We start from the raw sequence: 24,750 nt of genomic DNA, 5'->3' as shown, positions 1-24,750 counted from the left end.
GAATCTCTCCCAGTGTGATGCTCTCAGAGGAAACAGTGTGGTCGGTGATGGGGGTCCAGCCCAGCCCCTCCTTTGTGATACGGCAGTGAGGTCACTCAGCCTCTCTGAGCCTCTGGTCCTCGCCTGTAACGTGAGAGTAATCGTATCTGCTTCGGGGAGGCGGCAGTGCCTGGGACTCAGGGAGGTGACGGTGAAGAGCGTCAGCCTGTGTAGAGGGCCACGGCGGCTGCAGCATGCCCGCTGGTTTCCTCAGAGCCCGGGGGTCGGTCTGGCTCATTGCTGGGGTTTTCTCCACTGTCTGTACCGGGAGTAGGGAGGCTTCTCCGCGCTGGTTTGTTTTCAGGTTGTGGACTTCATATATGTTGCAGAGATTCTGTTTCCCTCTGCTCAGCTGCTTACAGACAGATTTGCACCTCCCCTCACCCCCCAGCAAGGACCTCAGAGCGTGTTAGTCAGATTGTTGCGTCCATCTGGTCCTATCGTCCTCATTTACCTTTTGCCTCGTTTTCTTATGGTGTATTTATTTTGTCTTGATACATTTTATGAATAATTGAAAGCTGACTTTGAAATATGGTGGGATATATACTACCTAGCTTGATGTAGACTTTTGAAAGCTTTTCATAGAGGTAAGCATGTTCCTGAACTTAAATGGAAGTTAATAAGTTCCGGTTAGAGGTTAAAGTTTTTTGTTAATGTTTCTGGAACAATGACAGCTTCCTTGATAGTACAGCTGTTTGGGGTGGGAGAAGTTGCATTGATTTCTGTAGGGAGAAGGTGAAAGTCAGGTAATTTTTATGAAAAGGTGGTTCCCCTGAGGTTCTCTTGGCCCTGGGTGTTTTGACCAGAGCCGAGTTGCCCAATCTTCATGCCCTGTCATCCCCAGAGAAGACCCTTTCCTCCCATCCCTCCCTCCCTCCCTCCCTTTCTTCCCCTTCCGACCCCAGTACATTCACAACCCGTTGGAGTTTCCGTTTCCAGATGACTACTTCACGTGGAAAAATTCTGATTTCATTTCTTAAGGGTAAAAAGACTGACTTTTCTATCTTAGAAAAATTAATTAGTGGAAAAGACGAAGAGCTGTCTGAGTGTCAGCCCTTGTGGGCTGACAATTTTACGATACAGTAAATGGCCAGTTGCTCTTAGCTGGGCACACTCTAGGGCATATAGATGCGACAGGTCACGAGAGAGCATGAACACACAAAAATTAATTTACATTCAGCCATTTCATCCCAGGATTATACAAGAGAGCCTGCATGTTCAGCAAGAGGATGGTTTATTAACACTGCGTCTATGCCAATTCCATTTAATGGAAAACTAATTATAAGCAGATCTGTCGCCTGTCATCTTGGGAGATGTCTGGATCTCAGAGTCCCTGGTCGGCTGGCAGGAATGCTTTGGATTTAATATGTTAGGTTTAAGTGGAAAAATCTCAGTAACATGTGCCCTCTGTGTCTTCCATCAACCTGGCAAGTGTCCTGTTTAAAATGTGAAACCTTTCCCAAGACTTTGAGTGCGATCACAGCAAAGCGTAGGCGGCGTGCTGGGAAGGAAACCAGGCTTTTCCTGGTGTGGATTTTATTTTATTTATTTATTTTAATTATTTATTTATTTGTTTTGGCTGCACCGGGTCTTAGTTGCGGCGTGCATGCAGGATCTAGTTCCCCAACTAGGTATCGAACCCAGGCCCCCTGCATTGGAAGCGTGGAGTCTTGCCCACTGGACCACCAGGGAAGTCTCCCGGTGTGGATTTTAGGTGATAAGTACCTCTGCTGGACTTGGACGTGAACATTATTTCTAGCGCTTTTTTCATAAGTTGAGACTTTTTAATCTTTTATTCAGAGTGGAATTATGAGTATATTGTCCTGTGCATCTCACAAGTAACAGTTAAAATGTTAAATATCTAATAATAGAAGCAAAACTGGAATTACATGTATCTCATTCAGACATCAGACTGTTCATGGCAGGGAGGGTTTTTTCCCAGCTAATTCTGTGAGGGGCGAGGATGAAGAGCTTGCTCTCCTGTCCCATGCACAGTGGAGGAAGAACTTGTGAAACAAGGGATGGGTGATCCCTGATCCTCTGGACCAGCTGAGAGGTGTTTAGCTACAAGATGTCACAAGGTAGCCAGGTCAGACAAGGCCAGATACAGTCCGTGGCCAAGTTGAAATCAGATTGCACCCAACAGTGTGTAACCATAACTAAAACAAGTGTGTGCATGTGTGTGTGTGTGTGTGTGTGTGTGTGTGTGTGTGTACTTAAAGAAACAAAATTAAATGATGTCATGTTCTCAGGATAGCCAAGACGTACTAAGTCCATTGGCGCCCGTGGTGGGAGGGTCTGGAGGGTCAGGGCAGGATTCTGGACGTAGGGACGGGACCGCCCAGCTTGGCAGCGTGAGAAGCAGAAGTCAAGCGTTTGGAATCGGCAGCAGTTCTGACGACCAGGACGGGGGCAGGAGATGGACAGAACCTCCATAGCGACCACAGAGAAGGGCCCTGGCATCTCAGGAACCAAGGCCTCCTGATCCATATCAGACTGCCCTGAGGGCAGCAGGCGCACAGGACGCTTTCTCGTTCGTGAAGCCCTCGTTGAGGGTCCGTTACCTCCCGTGGACAGAGCTGGGTGACGGGGACGCAGGACAGACAGCGAGACGGTCTCTGACTCTGCAGCCTCGTGAGTTCTAACAGCAGCCTCCATCCGGAGCCTCCGCTGTGCCCAGGGCGCCAGAAGGGCCGCTTCCCTGACCTGCTGCTGCTGAGAACCCCTCGGATGTCATTTCTGCAAAGTCAGTGAACGGTGTGGGTGTGTCTCCTCACAGGTCAAAGGCAATTGGTGAGAGAACGTCCGTTCCCAGAGAGGTTTTTTTAATTTACCAAATTCTTAATTACATCTCCCCTTCCAACATCATCTTCCAAGCGTCTGTCTCTGGCATTTTTAAATATACTCTTTAATTTTTTTTCTTTTCTTCATAGCTGTGCCCACGAGTGCCTGACTGAATTCCAGGGAGTGTCCAGATGAGGTGAAAAACTCACTTTTCCGTCTTCTTAATTTTACTGCATTCTGACACCTGAGTGTTTTTTTGAATCGCTGGTATCAGTGCTTCCGTTTTTCTGTTTCCTACTCATTGTTTAAAAAAGGCAGAATACTCACATAATTGCACACATGTGGCCGTGTGCAGGTGGTGGTGCTCTGGGAATTGGTGGCACCGTTGCCCCGAGGAGGGATGACCAGCCGCCCCTCCTGCTGTCCCCTCGGTGGCCGAGCACCTGCGTGAGTTCACGGCACAGGAAGACCCTGGAGAGAGGTTGAAAGTGGGTTCATTGGAATCGGATGTTCAGGAAGAAATGATGACGGGATTGGGGGACATTCCATGGTCTTTGCTCGGAGGACCCAGAAATGCCCAAAGTCTATGCCAGCGGCCACTTTTCTACCCTGGAGAAGAGGGAGGGGCACACGTGAGGACACACGTGAAGGACGGTCGGAAAGAACATGGACCTTTTACTATCAGAACCCCAGGCTCCATCCAGGCAAAGCACTTTCCTGGTCAGCGGCCTGCAGCCCTCGCCCAGGGGGAGGACCTCGTGGAGCTTGGCCCCCAGGCACCTCGGGGCTGGGTGCAGGGAGGGGAGAGAGGAGGGGACCACAGTCCGTCCTTGAACTCTCCCTCAGTGTCCACTAGCGCATGTGGCCCGTCGGTGGCCTGGAACCGGTCACTCATACAGGACACTTCTTTCTTGGAGGGAACCCGGGGGTGGCCCTTAAAGGCTGAGCTGGGGCTAGAATCTGCGTTTCTGACCCCAAACCCTAGGCGTCCTCCACGGTGTAAAGCTGTCTGTTCCGAGAGATCAGTGGGTCGGGGACAGAACCTGGGCGGGGTGAACGTGACCATTTCCCACCACAGACCCTGCCCCCCGGGCCCTGGTTTTAAGCAAAGTATTATTCAGAGACTGTTGTTCTGGCCTCAGACCATCGCCCCGTGGAGAGGGTAGGAGAGGGTCTGGATCTGCAGAAGCACAAGCAGAGGCCCGCCTCAGCGACAGCGCGGCCGACGTCCGGTCCGCTGCGTTGGACCCCGGAGGCCCGGCCCCGCTCCCCTGGCCCTGCTGCTTTAGATCAGTGTCTGGTGACGGCGGTGACAAGCGTGGTGTTGGCGTCTGAACGCGGTCGTGACTGGAGGTGTCCTGCGCTCCCAGCAGCCCGCAGGTACCTTTGCTGCGGCAGGAGGGTGTGCCCTGGCCCCCGGCGCCCAGCCGTGCGGTGACGGGAGGACGCGGTTGCTCCCGCGCGGCCACGGCCCCAGATTCTCTCAGCGTGGGGTCTTCCCCCAGTGGCCCACGGGACCTCCTGGCCGGCCCGGCCCCGGACACGCTGGGGCCCTGGCATCTGACCGGCCCGAGGGGCCAGCCACGCTGGGGAACCTGAGTGTAATCGCTGGTCTTCCTGTGTGCTTATCCCGCCACGAACGCGCACGCGCGTGCACATTTCTCCGAAGATACGCAGCCCAGCAATGGGGAGAAGTCTGCCCAGTTTTACCAGCGCCACCCGTGAGGGAGAGAGCTGCATTCTGCCTGCAGCACCACCGTTGGTATCTTCGAGACCCTCCTCTCTGTGCCAGATCTCAGATGCCTCCTGACTCACTCTTTGTAAAAGTCACCTACACCAAACATTCCCTTACTGCGTTCTTTAACTATAAGAGGTCATGTGTTCTTACATTTTGTCACCACCAGCGTGGCCTGTGTTTTTATCAGGTCCCTAGATGGTCTTTCCTTTTTTTTTTTTTGCCTTTTTCTGCGTAGGGCCAGTTTAGTACAGCCTCTGTGTCACTGACGTGAAGATGCAGCAGACAGTTTTCCTCTCCTCCCTTTGCCAGTGGAATTCTACTCAGAGAGCCGAGTGGGCCCTTGGCTCTGCTCTGAGTGATTCCAGGGGTGGGTGGCCTGGGCTCCTTTTGTCCCCTGTGTCACCTGCCCCCCACGGCTCCGCGGCTCTGAGGTGAGGCCTGGGGAGACTGGAGGAGACGGCTCAGCGGTGATTTCACGCCCTCCAGCTGCTGTTCTGTTCAGTGTCCTTGCCCAGGACCCGCCCGGGTCACGTGCGCTGAGTCTTCTACCAGGATTATCTCGATTTGTCTCCACTTTGTCCCTGAGACCAACGGCATGAGTGCTTGGCCTTCTCCTGGTTAAAGGTGGTAAAGGCTGCAGGCCCCGCGCACGTGCCTCCCCGGGGCTGCCCCGGGGCACAGGGTGGCCTGCTCTGTGACTGTCACCCCGACCCCGCCCGCCCCGGGACCGCAATGCGCCGTTTGTCCTGCACTGGGTGTCCTGCCGCGGCTGCGGGGTGGGAAAAGCCTTCTCCGAGGTCGAAAAATTAAATATAATGTGTGAAACAGTTGCAGCGTGTGTCTGGAAATTTGATATCCTTTTCTACTCAGTTGATTTTGTTTCTGGAACTGTGTACATTAACAGGCAGATGAAGGAAATGTTGATGAGATTAAATTTTTTTTTCCAAAAAATAGAAACAAATTGCTGTTCGCTTTGTTTAGAAACCGTGGGGTTTTTTCTTCTTTTAAGCTGATGTGGAGACGCCACGCACACCTCCCAAGGGGCAGTCTTCAGCCTCCTTATTTCTCCTTTGATTCTGTGTTTACGTGGAAAGGTTCAAAGATTTGGGGAGGGCAGGCGAGGTAGGGGTTTGGGCAGGTCTTTGTGTGCCTGTTTTCCCAGGAGTTTCGGTACCCAGACCCTGAAGAATTATCCGGGGTGTATAGATCAGAAGGTAACAATCGCTCCATTGATTCTGAAAAGGCACGGAGTCCTGTAGGCAGAGCCCATAAAGGAACCAGCAGCTGCTTGCGGTGTACTTGTTAAAGATTACCAGCCTCGATAGTCCTAAATTTCAAAAGCTGGCAGAGCTAAGAAGAGAATAAACAAAGGTAAAAACAGTGGCCCAGTGATTGTGGCTTGCTATTGTGTGTGGTTTTGGGAAACCAGGCATCAAAGGAAATTTTCTTTGGCGGGGATGGTTTGCGATACAGTGCAGCTAAATTGTTTTCCGCAGTGTTTTAAGTTTCGGGTTGCAGAAACAATCACAAATTAATTCCTAGCAAGCAGGGTGACATTATAGCCGCCCCCTTGAAAGGCATTTGGATCCTGGTCCTGGTTTGCACTTAACAGTGCCATCAATCTTAAAATTACACGCAGTTGTGTCATTTTTTTCTTCCCCTTCTCCCAGGTGAGATGAGCTACCTGTTTGGGGAAGGGGTCGCTGTGGCTCTAAGATCTTAAAGGGTAACAAAGAGGTCTCTTTTCCAAGGAGGCTTTTGCACAGGGCAGCTGCTTCATGATTCTTTTTTCATGGGTTTCTGATTCCTCTTCCCTCCTCTTTGATGTGAAAGATGTGCATAAATCATTTGTTTCTTCTTTTTTGTCTCTCTCTCCAGACTATGAATCCTCCTCTCCCCCCGCCCCCTCTCCAGGCGGCCACCCCCATGGGCGCTGTTGCTGCTTCCGGGCTGGGCTCCAGACCCGTGGCCGGACCCACTGACCAGACCGCACACTCACGGCCGCAGACGCGCCCCAGCGTGTAAGTGCGGCGTCCTCTCTGGCTGCGGGCTGAGCCCGAGCAGAGACGCGGGGAACGGCTTTCTGGGGGGCACTGGTGCCAGGGTGGGGTCGTATACTCGGTCGTGCGTGTCATTCATTAGGAAACGGAAACTAAGTGGGTCTGAGGATGGGCCACCGGGCAGCCGGCCTGCTGAGTGCGGGTCTTCCTGGCCTTCCTCTGCCACTCCTGCCAGGGCTTTGTCCCCACCTTCATCCCCTGCATAAGGGTGCTCGGGGACAGGGAGGGGCCGAGTAGAGGCCAGACCTAGCAGAGTGTGCGCGTGAAAAGCTGCAGGTCCCCCACCGTGAGCATCCGGAAAAGTCTGGACATTATCCGGTTCAGGGGCTCCCCGTGGCCGAATGCAGCTCGGCATCGGAGGCTTTTCCCCTGTGTGGACTGACCCAGGAGACGCTCGGAGCCTGGGTCACGTGGCCCGCCGATCTGCGGGCTCCGTGTGTTGGGGCACAGTCCCGCGCACGGGGGAGCTGTTGGGGGCTCTCTGCGATCTGCACTTGCCTTGCCTTTGACTCTTGCAAATTCAGTGTCTTCCCTGGCTGAGCGCACGGACGCGGGTGCGGCCGGCCTTCGGGTTCAGCCGTGTGCCGAGCTTCCCAGCGGGATTTCGGACCGTATGTTCCTGCCGGGGCTGCTCCCCAAGTCTGACCAGGGCCCTCTGAAGGGCTCAGTTTTCCCAGTGGGCACCTAACGCCCCACAGCAGGCTTGCACCCTGGGAAGCTGCGTTAATTCCTTCGCACCCACGAGTACCGTTTGGAGGGATCGTCGCCTTCACACCGGGAGGACCAGGTGGGCAGTTCTGAGTCAGGAGGCCTCTGCCTTTTCTAGGTAGGTGGCAGTTCAGTGGACAGTGGCCAAGGCTGCCCACAGCTTGAAGGGTTGTGCGTTCTGTTTACTTTTGTGTGAAACACAAGGAAGGGTTTTGAGCATCCTGGGGTCTGTCTGTTACTCAGCTCGAAATCGACTGTTTTTTCCTCTTCTAGGTATGTTGCCATTTATCCCTACACCCCCCGGAAAGAGGACGAGCTGGAGCTGAGGAAGGGGGAGATGTTTCTCGTGTTTGAGCGCTGCCAGGACGGCTGGTTCAAGGGCATGTCCACGCACACCAGCAAGATAGGGGTCTTGCCTGGCAATTACGTGGCCCCCGTCACGAGGTAGGGATCTGAGTAAATGGTTCCTGAGTCCTAAACAGAGAAGCTTTGTCCTTTCCCGTGGCTTTCAGCCTGTCCAAGATTCCTCCTCCCATTACAGTTGCTTGTTACACCGCCGACATTTTAAAGATCCCTATCTGTATTTGCCGAAATCCCTTGTAATTCTCAAAATTTTAGCTTACTCTTCACATGGATATATGTGAAATTGTAGGTTTCTACCGGTAAATGTAACTGGGTTTTAAATTATTTGCTTTAAGTTACATGTGAGAAGACTCAACTACACCACTTTCAATATTTTTCTGCTAGAAAATTAAAAATGTAGCATTTAAATAAAAGCGATATTATTAATACTCTTATGTTTATGTGATGCTGACGAGATGCCAGACACGCAGATTTCTAAGTGCGTTACACACGTTAATGCCACGTCCTTAAACAGCTCCCTGATGTATGTGCTGTTGTGATCCCCACTCAGCAGTTGAGCACGTGGAGGTGGAGAGGTTAAGCAACTCGTCTGAGGTCACCTGGTGAAGAGGTGCTGAAAGCCAGCCATTTATTCCAATAGCTTGGCGGTCACCTCTGAATTCTCACAATTATTTTCTGTAATACAGTCAAGAAACAGAATTCCTTCAGTATGACATAGCTCCTTTACCCTTCTCAGCTGAGGGCAGTTTTGCTCCCAAGGGGAATTTGGCAATGTCCGGACACATTTTTGATCGTCACGATGTGGGGAGGGAGTGCTACTGGTCTCCAGTGCACAGAAACCAGGAACGCACAGGACACCTGCAGGGCACGGCGCAGCCTGCGCAGGAAGGAGCTCTCTGGCCCCAAATGTCACCAAGGTTGAGAAACCGTGTTTGAGGGCAGTAGGAAGCAAGAGCTTTAGATGTATAGATATATAGTCTTCAGTTTATTTAAAGGTAGTCCCCTTTCTGGGCACTGAGGAAAGTAGCTTTGGAATGAATGCAGTGACCTATAATGGCATCATCATTGAGGAAGCCCCAGTTTTGGGCCACCTGGCTCTTCATAAATGGTCCAGCTTAACTGTGTTAAATCATTTCTCAAAGTCCCTGATTTTAAGTAAATAGTTTAAGGAACTGACATGTTGTCAGCTGTTGGCCTTGATTCAGAGGCTGGCCAGCAGCCTAATCAAATGAAAATCTTTCTCTTTGCAGATGGTGACAGAATGTTAGCTTTCATTTGACTTGCAGATTTTTCATCACTGTAAACCTTCTTCTCGGTATATGTTAAAATCTACATTCACATCCAGAAGACGGCAGCTAGATCTTCCCTGGTGGGAAGAAAACAAACAAAAAGCCACAACAACTAAGGGAGATAAACCAAGCAACAACAAAACATCAAGTTAGTGAAGGAAAACATTTTCATAAGATTCAAATACAAATTATCAAAAAGTCTCTGGAGAGACGCTTACTGACAGTAAATTCTCTGTTATTCCTCACAGTAAATAATAAGGAGGTTCAAGTTAATGAAGTATTCTGCTTGGTAGAAAGTTACTATCTATAGAATTGTTGTTTAAACGAACTTAGAATATTAAAAAAATACGTTACATAAAACTACACTGAACCTAGTTTAGTTAAATTCAACCGGTAAATATTTGTTTACAGCTGGCTGTACCCCTATAACTGTGCGTGTACAAGAGGAATGGAAAAGAACCATTGCACATGGCCCTGCTTTCAGGGAACTTTTACTGAGTCAGGAGTATTTAATAAGGAATTTACTAAAAAATAACACATCGTGCTTTGTAATCAAGGGTCATAGAAGGAAGAAATCCACCTGAAACAGAGTAGAATCCTGAGGTCTTAGGCCTGAGCCTTCGGCCAGGCTGCTGGGAATGACAGGATTGAAACGTGAATGAGATTAAGGTAGTTCGAAGGAAGCCAGAGGGGACATTGCAAAGTGTGTGCACACACGCACGTGCACACGGGGCAGTTGGGGAGGAGGGCAGGGCACGTGAACACAGCCGTGACCACATAGACGCTGTCATCTAATGGGCCGGCTTCTCCAGGGCCCGGAAGCTGGTGGAGATGTTTAGCTTCAGGTGGGAGCTGAGACCAGGAACTGTGTGTCCTTGAGCAGAGTGACGTGTGATTTTCTCCGACTCAGTTTCCAGACCGTTCTCTGCCTCAGGGCCCTCGTTCTCTGAATCTGCTCTTCTTACCCTTGGGCAGGTAGTTCCATTCACTTCCTAACGTGTTCCGTTTTTAAGCTCTGCATCGTTTTTCTGGTCGCCAGTTGTTCTGTCTCCCGTCTCGCTGATGGGCTGGGCTTCTGTCTCGGCAGGGCAGTGACCAGTGCTTCCCAGGGTAAAGTCCCCGTGTCGACCGCTGGCCAGACAAGTCGAGGGGGGGGACCGGCCAGCCCTGCCCCCGCAGGAGCGCCTGCCCAGAAGCCCCCGGGGAACGGCATGGCCGGCGGTCCCGGGGTCCCCACCGCCGTGGTGTCAGCAGCTCACATCCAGACGAGTCCCCAGGCCAAGGTCCTGCTGCACATGTCCGGACAGATGACCGTCAACCAGGCGCGCAGCGCTGTGAGGACAGGTAGGGGGGCCGGGCTGGTGGCGCCAGGAAGGGGGCCCTGACCGACATCAGACCTTTTACAGCAGACGCTGAGAAGGACAGATGGAACTTTAAAGTAATGACTAACGTTGGGAGACAGGCAGGCACAGTCTACTCACAGCCACTTGGCTCCGCCTGCCCAGCTCGTGGATTCAAGCCTGATCTACAGATGGAGAGTCTGAAGGAAATTAGGTGGACCCTAGCGATGTCGATAGTACTTGAAAATGTGACTTCTGTGCTCGAGATCAGATGACCCCGCATCCCGCTGCTGCAGCGGCGTGGCGCCCTGAGGATCGCCGTGCTGAGCGTCTGGAATGAGCTTCATCACAGCTCTGTTTCAGACCCAGCCGGACCTTACATAGCTTGCTTCTTTCTATAGCACTGAGAACCTCCCAAGAGTCTTAGGTAACGGTGGTGGAGAAAACTGTTCAGTTCTATCAGAATAACCAAAGGAAGGAAAACGGTGAATGAGCAAAGGGAGAATGATGATACTAAAAAAGCTCTGGGGCCAGCCTGACCTGACCCTGTAGGGGTGTCGCTGGGTCCCTGGGTGAAGTGGGCTCGCAGGCCCTCAGCAGACTTGGGGCTGATGTGAGATCTGGAAGGGGGGTGTCCAGGGGCCCCGCCAAGACTAAGTAAGTGCTCCTAAACCACCGTGGTTTCTTACCGTTGTGACAGGCGGGCTGGTCTGGCGCGGGGTTGGTGAGCAGCATGCGTCCAAGTCACACTTTGCTCTTCTCTCCCGTCCTCCAGTCTCAGCACACAGCCAGGAGCGCCCCACGGCGGCCGTGACGCCCATCCAGGTTCAGAGCGCCGCGGGGCTGCCCCATCACCCTCTGGCCTCGCCTCAGCCCCCCGGCCCGATGGGCCCCCCTGCCCACGTGGCTGCTGGCAGCCTGGGCCGGGTCGGCGCCCCCCTGGCCTGCGCTGCAGCCCCGCCGAGCCTCCCCGCCGCCTCCCTGGAGACCGAGCCCGGCGGTCGCCCAGTGACCATGCTCCCCGGGCCGCCCACCTCTCCCGACAGCGGCTCAGCGGCCAAGCCAGACAAGGACAGCAAGGTGACCACCCCAAGGGCCTGCCCGGCGACCGGGGCCCGGCTCTCTGCGGTTAGACCCTGGTGTGGGAAGTTGGGGTCTGCCTCCGGGGGCTTCCACCCCACCCCCTCGCTGACCTTAACTCCTCCTGTTTAGTGAGCTTTGCTTCTGGTTAACAGTTCTGCAGAAATGTACTTGATATACTAAGGGCTAGAAACGGTTGATCAGAAGTGTTACTTGTGGATTTATTGTTCCTACACTATGTTTGATTATAATCTGTGCGGATAGTTTTTCTCTTGACTTGAAATACAGGGGGGAAATTATTTTCTAATTTGATAGATCTTTTTAAAACCTCTCCTTTGGGCCTGAATTTGAAAGAAGATGTAAGTGGGCAGCTGTGTTTGAAAGACTAACTTCTGGTTGCGTTTGGAGACAAGGGAAATGCCTGGTGATTAAATGTGCACAGAAAGAGCAGAGTGACAGCAGATTCTGCGCAATTGTATTGTAATCATGACTTTCCTCCCAGTGTTCGTGCCTTTTCCCCAGAGCTGGCCTGCAGCTCTAGGGTCATCACCAGGTTCCGTGGTCGTGTATGTCGCTCTGTTTAAATGGTTAGGGAAGCCTGTAAGCAGGGGTTTGTAAGGAAATAAACTTTACAGGCTACTAAAAAGTTAATATTTAATTGTTGAGTTAACACGAGTGTTTTTGCAAAAGATTGGTATCTGTTCAGTGTTTATAATTAACTACGTTAAACTTGTACTCAAGCTGACATGGTCAACTTTGTCAGTATCTTCAGAAGAATTATTTTACAGTTTAGATTTGAAGGTTCCGGGATGGTGTGTCAGGGCCATTGTCACAGAGGAGAATAGACTCTTCAGCCGCAGGCCTCCCAGGGAAGAATTTGTGGAATCTCTGAGGCTGAAGCACACCTGTGCTAGACAGAATAATGGCTCCCCAAGGATGTCCGTGTCCTGATCCCTGAAGTTGGAGAATACGTTTCCTTACATTGCAAAGGGGATCTTCTGGATGGGATTAAATGAAAGGTTTAAAGATGTTTGAATTATCCGGGTGGGCCCAGTATAACCACAAGGATCTTCATATAAGGGAGGGAGGATCAGGGCCCCGAGGAGATGTGAGGCCGGAAGCAGAGAGCAGAGTGACCTGAGGAGGGGACCACAAGCCAGGAAATGCAGGCAGCTCCTGGAACCTGGAAACAGCAAGGAAACGTTCTCCCCTGGTGCCTCCAGAGGGACCCAGCCCTGCTGACACCGGGTTTTTGCCAGGAAGTTTGGGGTGATTGGTTACAGCAGCAACTGATAAGGCCCTTACGTTTATCCTGCCGTTTATCCTTGACAGGTGGCCACTGGCCTCTGCTTGGACCCCTGTGGCCCCTGTGCCCAGGCTCCACGGCGTCCTTGCCACCTTCAGGCACCTCCAACTCGGAGAAAGTTTCTTCAGCACACACCTGTCTTCTGTGGCTTCAAACCCTTGCTCTGTGTTTTGAGGAGATACATAGCAAATGACGATCTCAGTTCCTTGGTGGTCCAGTGGTTAGGACTCCACACTCTCAATGCCAAGGGCCTGGGTTCAGTCTCTGGTCCGGGAACTAAGATCCCACAGGCTGTGCAGCAGGGGGAAAAAAAAAAAAGAAAAAGAAAAATGATGCTCTCCTTTCTACATGACCCCGGGTTATCTTCTTTTTTGAAAGGTTACGCTCTACGGATTTTCCCCCTATTCCTCATGTCACAGATTTCAAATGTCCCTTTCTAAATCTGCCACCTCATTTAATGTTCCCAGCTCGCTAAAGAGACTGTCCCAGTCACTGTAAACTCAGTGATCCCATGATTAGCACGAGGAGTGTCACTTTGCCCCCATCGCTCCATCCTGTTGCCCAGGACATCCAGGGGGAGCTGGACGGATGCCAGATGAGAGCTGAGCGTCTCTCATTCTTCCATCCAGACTGTTCCCCAGCTGCCCCATCGTTTCTGCTGTAACTGACTATAGCCAGCCTCTCCTGGAAGAGACTCTTCCTCGGTCTCACTCCCTTTCCTAAGTCAACCTTTCATCGAATACACTGTTCTAGGATTTTCCAGATGGTCTGCAAGGCGTGTTGTTGTCTTCTTTATGAAAATGAGGACTAGACACGCCCTTCTTTGGCCTGTTGCGTTGACCCTGGTCCCAGGTTCACCAGGATCTGTCAAGAGATTATTGGTTGCATCTCAGCTGTTCATTTCCTCTGTCCGCTGGGGTGGATTCAGCCTGTGGGGAGGAGTGGTTTGATTTCTAAATCCCAGTCTCCTCCCCCATTTCCCTCCTGTCAAGGGGCTTTGTTCTTCCTTTCGCGTTGGAAGGTGGCCCTTCCCTTTCTTCCTGTGTCTGAGGACCGCCATCCACCCCAAACGGCAGCTCCACGTCTCTCTTGTTCTTCCTTTCTCAAGCGTGACTTTAAGCAGCACTCCCTACACACACACACATTTTTTTTGGTCATTAGCATTTTTGCCAGTTTAAGCTCATTCTGGCCTTCAGCTTCTTGAATTGCCACGGCTGTGATATGTTCTTCTTAGGGCCCTTCTCCCGATCTTTATGTGGAGTCCTTTCGGCCGCTTCCTGGGGCATCACATCAGTGCCTTTAGGTGCCTCTGCATTTTCATCCGCTGAGGTAGTTTGCATTTGTGTGCTTGGAACCTCATTCTGGAAAGCCCTCCCATTGCTCTTGAAGCATCTTTCCTTTTGAGTTTCAGGTCATGGGTATATTTTCTTGGAACTTTTAAAATCAGTTCTTTTGCACTTCAGAGTTCAAGCCTGACCACAGGCAGTCTGTCTTGTGGGCACTTACTTCCGAGTCCTCACCAGCTGGACATCTCTGCCTTTCCCCCAGGTGATCAGAGTTAGACCCTACGTTGCAGTTAGCTCGGCTTTCTGTGAGATTAAATTATCAGCAAGTCGGGGACTTCCCTGGTGGTCCAGTGGTTAAGAATCCGCCTTCCAGTGCAGGGGATGTGGGTTCGATCCCTGGTCGGGGAACTAAGATTCCCAGATGCCGCGGGCCAACTAAGCCCGAGCGCCGCAACTACTGAGCTCGTGCCCTAGAGCCCGTGCGCCACAATGAAGAGCCTGCCCACCACAACAGAAGATCCTGAGTGCTGCAACTAAGACCCGACGTGGCCAAATACATAAATAAATAAATATGAAAAGAAAATTATCAGCAAGTCAAGGGAAAAGTGTATCCGAGATTCTAAGTGTATCAGAGATGCTAGTTTTAGTTGGGACTTGCAGCCACTATCTAGGTTTCTGACAATTCCCTCATTATTTCTGTCTTCCTGGTCCTTCTGTGATCGGCCTCACCCACGTACATAAGCTCTCCCCCAGATGAGGGCCCATCCATCGTGCCCTTCTCTCTGCACACGGGGGCCCTTTCGGGGGGCTGCCAGGCCGCCCCGCGTGGCGGGTCACTCCCACGTGTGCTCAGAGCTGTTCCTCTTGAACAGTATTTTGTCTGGAAGTCCTCGCTCACCAACTCTCAGAAACGTGTTTTTGCCCCGACGTGAAATCTCTAGCTAACTCTGTCGGTAACTGTGTTGTGTGGTTTGATAAATAGGTATTGGAAGCTGTGTCATATGTTTCCAAACATCATCTCAGTTTGTTCTTGTTTGAAACTCTGGGCATTTCTACCACTGTTTTTCTTCTTTCTGTAAGACCTCTGACAGCTTTTACGGTTATCAGTTTAACCACTTATCTGGACATTTTTCTAACTTCATGCTCCGTTTAAAGGCTTCATTATTTGATCAGCTCGTCTCCAGGCAAATGTATTTCTCAGTCCTTATGAGATACTCATGTATATGTATATACATACATTTTTTTATTGTTTTCTAGTTATAAATTTCTTTAACTTCTGCATATTTATTTAGAAGTTAGAGAAGATCCAGACATCTAAAACCTAAATGTGATCCAGGGTTTCAAAGAAAACCACTGATATGGTGGTGTAGAAATGCTTTTTTCCCCTAGATACCAAAATATAGCAAATATTACTTTGGTCTATTAAGCTTTCATCTAGAAATAAAATCTTTTTCATTAGCACCAATAATGTAATCGGCTGTTCTTATAAACTCTGAGTACTGTTGAAACATAACTGAGGCATTTAAAAAAATGTAACAGTTTGATTTGAGCAAAATTCTGTTCAAATCAGGCAGTGCCACAGTGGGAGTGGTCAGGAGACACCCACCAGGAGCTGAGGGCCAGGCTATTATAGAGAAGATGCAGAAACAAAGCAGGGAAATTATGTGGTTGGCTACAGGTTAAGTGTCACCTTATTTGGGGAGGACTCGTCCTCTGTGACTGGTTGTCCTGGGTGTGGATTTCTCAACTCTGACGCGTCTGCAGGCGGAGGGCTGGTTTGCTTAGAGCTTGTCTAATGGCCTCTAATTAAAGCCTGATGGTTTAATTAGCTCAACTGTCCTAATCTCACAACAGGAGAAGAGAAGAATCCATCTCTGATGCCTGCCTCTTCCTTCTGCCCACCTCCCTAGTCCCTCAGGTGCTGGGAGCAACTTCCCCATATTGTCCTTTGTTCCCAAGCCCACCAGCCGAGTGGTGCTGGTCCCCGGGCTCCTGGAACACGTCCTGGAATGTTCCTGGAAGGTGGCTTTCCTCCACGTCCAGTTTAGTGCCCCAGATCCCTAACAACTGTACCCTTCTTCGTCACTGTGCCGATGCTTGAGGACCCTTGCTGTTATTCTTGGGTTTCCTTTTTTTTTTTTCTTGTTTTGAATCTTATGCTTTGCCCTCTGGATCTTAGTTCCCCGACCAGGGATCGAACCCACGGCTCCTGCACTGGAAGCGCGGAGTCTCAACCACTGGACCACCAGCGAAGTCCCATTCTTGGGTTTCTTAACTAGAGCATCCATCTAGGGTTTCAGTGCCCGTTTCCTTCTCTCCTGAACACTCGTCCTGAAGTCCCTGCTCGTGGCTTTCTTTGCTCCATGATCTTCCTTCCTCCCAGCTTGTGTTTCGCTGTCAGAAACAAGGTAGTCTGTGGCTTGGCTGTTTCGTTGAAGCAGTTTCGTCTGAAACTGTTTTGTTGTCTTAAGGAGAAGTTCCCTCCCTGCCGAGTGGTCTGAATCACAGTTCCCGCCCACTGAGCCGGGTCTGGAAGGTGCAGACCCGCCCGCAGAGCTCGGCCCCCTGGCCTCTGTGGCCTGCAGCCCGGGTGGATGGTCCCCAGAGGTGCTTCCAGAGACGTGGCCGCACTGAGCTCACCGGAGCGGAGGGCGGGCTTGGGTGAAAGCCCACGTCACCCCTGACAGTGATGACCGCTGGTGAACCTTAGGCGATGAGGACAGTACTGATTCCTGTTCCATCAGGTGGGTGTCAGGAGCAAGCGTGGAGACTTGTAGAAGCACTGAGCAGGGTTCCTGAGCCCAGTGGCGTGTAACCGCGTCTGGACTCTCACGTGGCCTTTCCCTCTCTCCATGCACGATGCCTCTTGAGCCGCGCGTCCACTGGGGCAGCACCCCGTCGTCCTCCCCCGGCCCTGCTGGGTTTCCTGTGAGCGCCTTGTGTGTCCGCAGGGCTGCGTCTCTGCCGGAGGGTGTGAGCTTCTTGCTGCAGGTTCACTGCTGTGATCCCAGAGCCCAGGGCACTGAGGCATCACATTCGATGCTCAGTAAATACTCGCTTAAAAAATGAGTGATTATCATCAGACGATGGTGTGAATTAGGTGTTGGAGGTGCCTTACCCATGAACAGCACCTCTTATCGTTGGGAGCCTGACGACGTAGATTTTTGATACCAAAGGCCCAGAAGACTCCCTCTTGCTACGTTCTCTGTGCATCTCGGCACAGCAGACCAGACAGGAAGACAGGCTCGGGTGTGGGTAATGGTGAGTAGTTGAAATGCAATTTATTTCTGCTTGGGAAGGAGCTCTGACGTGGCGTTTCCATAGTGTCCCCAGCCTCTGCAGTGTGACTAATACAGACTTATTAACTTTAAGTTCAGACATTATGTTTATATATGAAACTCTTTCTGGCTATCTGGTGATGATTTCCTGACCCAAATAGCTTTTTGTTTTCATATGAGATGTGATTTTAAATGATGAAATCTTCTGAAGAGGAATTATGACTGCAAAAACATTATACATCTAGGAATAGTTTCTTGGAAAAACCCACAGGAGAAGAATTACTAAGATTTATGTTAAAAGATATGCCCTTTTCTGTGCATGCTAACATGACATTTTAAAAATTGCTTTGCTGAAGTGTAGCTGTTATTAATTCATCCGTAGTTTTCATTTCTGCTGTTGTATTTTGAGAAACAAAGGTGCCCTTAATGATACATGTCTGAGTTTGCAAAACTCTCTCAAGGGGCTCAGTGTTCTGCTAACATGGAAACGCTGGAATATGGTATTCACAGCCCGGCTCCTGGACCCGGGGCAGCGTCCCTCCATGCCAGTGCCCCATCCCTACCCGCTTCCCCCCATCCCCACCCACCCACATCCTCATCCCCATCCCCATCCCCATCCCCCCCATCCCCATTCCCATCCCCATCCCCATCCCCATCCCCACCCTCATCCTCATCCACATCAACATCCCCATCGCCATCCCCATCCCCATCCCCACCCTCATCCCCACCCTCATCCCCCCCATCCCCCCATCCCCATCCCCATCCCCACCCTCATCCTCATCCACATCCCCATCCCCATCCCCATCCCCACCCCCACCCTCATCCCCATCCCCATCCCCACCCCCACCCTCATCCCCATCCACATCCACATCCCCATCCCCATCCCCACCCTCATCCCCATCCCCATCCCCATCCCCACCCTCATCCACATCCACATCCCCATCCCCATCCCCATCCCCATCCCCACCCTCATCCTCATCCCCACCCTCATCCCCATCCCCATCCCCATCCCCACCCTCATCCCCATCCCCATCCCCCACATCCCCATCCCCATCCCCCACACCCCCCACATCCCCGTCCCCCATCCCCATCCACCATCCCCATCCCCCATCCCCATCCCCATCCACCATCCCCATCCCCATCCACCATCCCCATCCCCATCCCCATCCACCATCCCCATCCCCATCCACCATCCCCATCCCCATCCACCATCCCCATCCCCATCCCCATCCACCATCCCCATCCACCATCCCCATCCCCCCATCCCCATCCCCCCATCCCCACCCCCACCCCCATCCTCATCCCCGCCCCATCCCCATCCCCTCCCCACACATCCCCTGGAAGTCACTGGAGCTGCACTTCATGTGTGTGACCCTTTAGAGGAACAAAGTCGTCTTTCTTCTTAATCACTTTCGAGGCTGTTCCCCGAGAGGCATCCAGTTAACTGTCTTCCTGGCATCGGGACTGAGCTTTTAGGAAGAGTCTTTAGCGGTGGTTTCCTGAGACTGAGTTTATCACCGGCCTGTGTTCTCGGTAGACCTGTGGGGCCCCGGGGCTCTTGTGTGCCTCCTGATGTCCCAGCGGGGACCGCTGAGGACCTGCAAGGCGGGACGTTCTTCCCATCTCATTGATCGGCCCCGAGACCCCGGGCTCCCTCAGAGGAGGGGCAGGTGTGCCCGCAGGTGTGTCCTTCCCCCTCACGGGCCGCCGTGTAGATGGAGGCACCATTGCCCTGTGGAGCGCAGACTGTCCTCTCCTCCTTCCTCAGCCCTGGGTCCGGCCAACTTGCTTCCCATCCCCCGTCCTCTGCCAGCTCATCCGCGTCCTGCTCTCGGCACTGGCGCCGTAGGACATGCAGGCTCGGGTACCTGGCCAGGGATGTGGGACCGTTCACTGCAGTGCACACATGGCCCTACGAAAGGTGAAGGGGTGAAGCAGAAGCCAGAGAGGTGTGGCTGAGGCCCGGCCTGACTAAAGATGCAGGAGGGAGGGGAAGGGGTGGGGGGCTGATGGGCCAGCTCTGCAGCCTGAGCCCCCGACAAACAGAAATGGTCCAGCGCAGCCCTCCCCTCCCCCCTTCATTCCTGCCCGGGGGGTTACAGGTGCTGTGGGCAGCCATAGCTAAATGGGGCCTGGGGGTGCAGACCCCCTGGGACGCTTGTTCATCTGATACATGATTACTTTTGTTTCTTCCCCTTTCTGCCAGCCTGCCTCTAATGAAACTGTGTTATTATGCCTCCCCCAAGGGACTTCTACTGAGTCTGAACTAGCTCAGTATTCAGGAAAAATTACTCAGTGTTCTATCTCCTTAAGGGCCCCTCATAATTCTGCTTCCCTGTTAGTAGACCTTAATAATCCCAATTTGCCTTGAGAGTGTTCTAAAGAATTATTTCTCTGAAGTGTTTTATTCTCAGGCCATGTTTTGAGTCAGAGGACCTGATGATGTAGTTGACATCTTAGTAAAACAATTTAAAGTGATGATTGTTAACCTATGCTTGGGCATCAGAAGAACACTGACACTTGGGGTCTGGGTACGGAGGAGAGCCAGCCCTCTATCTGGTTTCCTAGTAGAGCAAAGACCAAAAGCGTCAAGAGAGACCAAGAGCCACGAGATGGCTTCTGTGAGATGGCTAGGAAAAATTCTTATTTGTATGCTTGCTTGCAGAAAAGAGACATAAAAATGTTTTTTATGATACTGAAGCTTTTTTTTCTAATTTTGTGGAGTTGTTTTTGGCTTTTTAATCAAGGAAGTACTTGCACAATAGAAATGGTTTGACTTCTGTTATTATTGGTTTGTTTAATTTCATCAGGGTGGTGACAAACACTTGGATCAAAACATCACCCATCCCCTCCATGGACTTCCCTGGCGGCCCAGTGGTTAAGACTCCGCGCTTCCACTGCAGGGGGCGCGAGTTCGATCCCTAGTTGGGGAACTAAGATCCCGCATGCTGCGCGGCTCAGACAAAAAAACAAAAAAGGCATCACCCCTGTAAATGATAAGCGTCAGGTCTGTGGCTGTAGAAGTGGGAACAGGTTTATGCTAATTCAGCACACAAGAATTAGAGCTAGGGTAGGCAGAATTTCAGGAAATTAAAGCCATAATCTGAAATTTCCATTTTGTCCTGAAGTGCTACTTTGCCTTCACCAGGCCTGGGAAGTGAATGGTGGGATTTGGGTTTCACATCGTTTTTCTCTGCTTGTCTTACCTCCTCCGCGGAGGGTGCTGATGAGCAGGGGAACGTCCGGAACTAGGGAAGAAGCCCGGGCAGGTGCGGGGGAGGCCAAGGGCAGGTGAACACACGGCCCCCGCGATCCGGACCGAGAGTCCCCAGACACCCACAGGCACCCCTCAAAAGCTCACATCAGAGCTTCAAACTGCAGCAATAGAACCATGTCTTCGACTTACGTGCTTTTTTCTTTTTTCTAGAAAGAGAGAAAGGGGCTGTTGAAGCTGCTCTCCGGGGCCTCCACCAAGCGCAAGCCGCGGGGGTCGCCGCCGGCCTCGCCCACCCTGGACGTCGAGCCGGGGGCCGAGCTGCTGCCCGGGGCCCCCGGCGCCCCCTGCGCCTGCCCCGGGCCCTGTGATGCCGACGCCCCGGCCCCGGCCCCCGGCCCGCAGCGCCGGACCTGCTCCCTGGACTCGGCCCCGGTGGCGCCGCCGCCGCGGCAGCCCTGCTCGTCCCTGGGCCCGGCGGCCGGTGACGCGAGGCCTGCGGTCTGTGAAAGGTGAGTCCGCGGTCGCGGCCGCCGGGGAGCCGGCAGGTCTGCGGCGTCCGAGGGGCCTCACGTCTCCTTCGCTGGGTCCGTGGTGACGGCCAGCCTGGCCCCGGCCCCCCTGGGGTGACGGGCTCCGCCTCTGCCGTTCGCTCCGTGTTCTCGCCCCGCGGGGCTGTGACCCTCTTTCCGTCCGTGTCCCCAGCACTGTCCCCGACGGGGCTGTGGTTCGCTGCCGCCCCGGCCCCGCTCCTTGCGTTCCTCGTTCAGGGCCAGCCCTCCGCCCTCGTTTCATGTTTGGCCTTTTCATCAGAGGTTCAGGTCACCACCTGCTAGTTGTAAAGCACCTGGAGGATCTGCCCCCTCACCGTCCGCTTCGGATTCTTTCTGAGCCAGAGTGCGGCCGAGTTCTCCTGGCCTGACCCCCTCCTGACCCGCTGACTGCGTTCCGATACCCGCAGAACTACGAGCCCCGTTCCGTGACCGTGGCCCTGAGTCACCGTAATTTACATACGGGAGCCAACCTGTCTGATTCCGCTGCTGGGGCTCTTAGGAGCGCATTAGGAGAGAAAACCTACTAAATAAGACAAAAACCTACTAGGATCGTATGAATTAGAAACACAGCACAGTTCGTTGCCTGGGAAGACACCATGAAGTACACTAAAAATAGGGGACTGTTTTGCCATAACGCAGAAATATATAAATACGTGCTTTAAAAGGTGCCGTCTGTCTCTGTAAGCTTTATTCCCTCTGTCCCTGCGTCTCATAAATAAAGCAAATTTCTAGTTTGTGGAGGTGTTGCCTTTGGGGCAGCATTTTCTGTTACTTATTCGAAAACTACTATAAAGTGTTATACTTTGAAATGACTTAAATTTACCTTAGCTCTGTATTTCAGATGAACACTTGTACCCACCAAAATCTGAGGCTTTCCTTCAGACGACTCGAGGGGCGTACTTTATTACTCAAAAATAACCTGGGAAAGAATTCGTCAAACAATCTATGCGCCTTGAGTACAAAGTACACAATTTACTGTGTACTTTTATGGTGAAGTAAAATAATTTCGTGTATTTCTGACCCTTATAAAACCAGTTTTGAAATGAGATGTTACCCTAAAAAGTGTTCCTGTCCCGCCAATAAAATCGTTGTGTCTTTCCCCTCATCTGTCGGGCTCTCAGTAAAGCTTTGAAATCCTGCCCCAAATTCACGTCATCCTTTATTCCGAGAGTCTCACTCTTCCCCGCGGTGTTTCTCTGCTTTCCAGGGCTCGCACCTCTGTGCCAGTCCAGCAGCTTGTTTCCTTTCTTTCAGTCCCAGAGGCAGCTCCTCACCTCCAGGCACTGATGGGCAGTTTCCCCCCCTGAGCCCTGAGCCTCCCCCTCTCTCCTGTCATTTGTGGTGGTGGCGTGACTGTTCCGAGTGACACTTTACTTCCCCAAGCACACATTCCTTTCCAGACGCCAGATGTGCCCGGTCTGTGAGCTTCTGCATCCCAGCCCCTTCCTCTTCAAGGAGCTCCTTGCTCACAGCGGGCTCCTGCTGTCCAGAGCGTCTGCAAAGGAGGGGCCGTGGGTGCAGGCAGGTGACAGCGGTTCAGGGGCAGGCTGCCCCCCAGACAGGGAGTGGGGAGGATTTACGGATGGGACGGAGGGGGCACGGCGTGCTGGAATCGTCTTCCGGGTGTTGTATAGCACCATTTCCATCTTTACAAGTGGGAAAGTGCTCTTGGGAGAGAATTTCTGCCCCGCGTTTATATTTTTATAATCCATGTGCTTACTGGAATATTGAACATAATAGCCAGCCTGACCGACTTTACCCAGTCCTTTTGCCTTCATACAGCGCGGGTGATGTTATGTATCTAACTTGGATTCTTAGGTCTGCCTGACTATAAAAACAACAGGAAAACTGTGTGGAAACAAGTAGAATAGGAAAACAGTCTATTATCCTGTTGTCCACTGGGAATGAGATTTTTTGGTTGCTCAAAAGCTACTGAGGACATCATTTAGGGATTGATTGTTTCGGTATTTCAAAACTTTCAACATAATAAAAAGTACTTCATGCTAAAAATGCAGGGAAGATTAACTGTCACATCAGTCTAATTCAGGAAGCATTTCAGGATCTCAGAGGCCTCGATTCACAATCTAAAAATCACGACTCCAGCCCCCGCAAAGCGCGGAAGCCTGAGGTTCTTTTGGTAGAATTTTTCCTGGTAGAATTTCACTGAAATATTTTTCAGTGTCTAACATCGGTCCAGTATGAGATAGGATTCATCTACAGATGGGAATGAGAACAGGAATAAAATTTCCTCTCAGACCATGACCCTGCCCCATAAATCTCAAATGAAAGAATGGGACCAGGGTGCCCAGTGCTGTCAGGGGGAAGAAGCATTCTCAGGACAGAAAGACAGAAGCATCTCACAGTAAGGAAGGAGGGGCCTGGAGGTGTGTTGACAGATCTTGGTGTCAACTGAGACTGTTCTCTGAGGAACAAAAGGATTCTTCTGTGTTTGTTAGAGACACTGAAGAAAACAAGCAAGAAATGTTATATCCTGGAGGCAGAATAGAATTGATGACAGTGGAAATAACAGGACAGATGTTTTAGGCTCTATTTTGGAGGGACTGGGAAAAAAATAATTAGGAAATTGCAAAGAGAAAGTAGAAATGAAATATTTCAGAAGGGATGGCAAATAAAAGAAAGGGCATGTGACAGTTTTTTTTCCTACTAAAAAAAAAATTACAGATAAAGGGCTTAAGGAGACACAGCAAGTCATCTCTGTATATTTTTAAGTTTAGGAATTAAACTGATAACCACATACCTATAAGCCCATCTGCTAAATTGGCAAAGAACCTCTGATCTTTGATGAGGGATTATGCTAGAATACTTGGAAACATACAAATTGGATAGAGAGAGATTTACAGAAAGGCGGTCGGGCTTAAACAGCATGATTAATTTGAGCCCGTGACAGTGAACCCACTGGGTGAAGCAATGGACATAATTCACTCGGACTTCAAGCAAACTACAAAGCGAGTGAGTTTGGTTTTGCCAGTGAAGTACTTAATTGGATAGCAGTTTGCTGTCGCAACTGGCAGAAAGCAGTGAAGGGCACCCCCAGGCCAGGGAGCTGGACAGGGTGCTTCCCAGGGTCACAGGGGGTGCAATTTGGGCTAAACCAGGAGAGGTTAGAAACAAAAATGCACAAACTACAGAGAACATGAGAGAGACCAGAAAAATTAAGGAAATAGAAAATTCGTGCAAAGACTGCAAGTGCTCATCTAGTCAGAAGCTAGAATACCTTAGCCCAGAGCGGGAAGACTGCCCTTGGGATGTCAGTGAAGCTTCTTTATACAGCAAGCGTCTTTTTCTCAAATTCCACCCTGGTCATTATCACCAAAAATTCATTTAGTGTCACACAGCCAGCAAGAGGCCGAGGCCAATTTAGGGCCAGGTCTGTGAGCCACTCTGTACGTCCCACAGTGACTCCAGGGCTCTGTCCAGAGGGGGTAGGAGATGCATACCAGCAGCCAAGCACCGCGCAGCTTTGGGTGGTTTTTCCTCTTTCTCGCTTCCTTTCTTGCTTTCTCTCTCTCTTGCTTTCTCTCTGGCTTTCTCTCTCTCTCTCTCTTTCCCTTTCCCTCTCTCTGTTCCTCCCTCCCTTCCTTCCTTCCTTCTTCTTTCTTTCTTTGCTTTCTTTCTTTCATCTTTCCATTAATTTTTAAATTCACTTACCATAATTTTTAAATTGTGATCAGATACCATTAAAATTTACCA

The 24,750-nt window shown here is 51.4% G+C and overlaps 1 protein-coding gene across 5 annotated transcripts in view; it reads left to right on the top strand.

Moving 5' to 3' along the window:
* Positions 1-24,750, top strand: part of SH3RF1 (SH3 domain containing ring finger 1) — a 164,331-nt gene that overhangs the window by 129,752 nt on the left and 9,829 nt on the right. For 4 of the 5 annotated variants that reach the window (XM_057548731.1, XM_057548730.1, XM_057548732.1 and 1 more), the window contains exons 7-11: positions 6,440-6,582; positions 7,603-7,773; positions 10,069-10,325; positions 11,097-11,401; positions 20,699-20,997. In XM_057548731.1, coding sequence (XP_057404714.1) covers positions 6,440-6,582; positions 7,603-7,773; positions 10,069-10,325; positions 11,097-11,401; positions 20,699-20,997 — 1,175 coding nt within the window. Of the gene's footprint in view, positions 1-6,439; positions 6,583-7,602; positions 7,774-10,068; positions 10,326-11,096; positions 11,402-20,698; positions 20,998-21,298; positions 22,323-24,750 lie in introns of those variants that run through there. The other variant, XM_057548733.1, reaches the window with a different exon arrangement.

This window comes from Balaenoptera acutorostrata, chromosome 6 (assembly GCF_949987535.1).
Source record: "Balaenoptera acutorostrata chromosome 6, mBalAcu1.1, whole genome shotgun sequence".
Lineage (NCBI taxonomy): Eukaryota > Metazoa > Chordata > Mammalia > Artiodactyla > Balaenopteridae > Balaenoptera > Balaenoptera acutorostrata.
The sequence above is the reverse complement of the archived record's forward strand: the minus strand, read 5'-3'. Positions and strand labels throughout refer to the sequence as shown.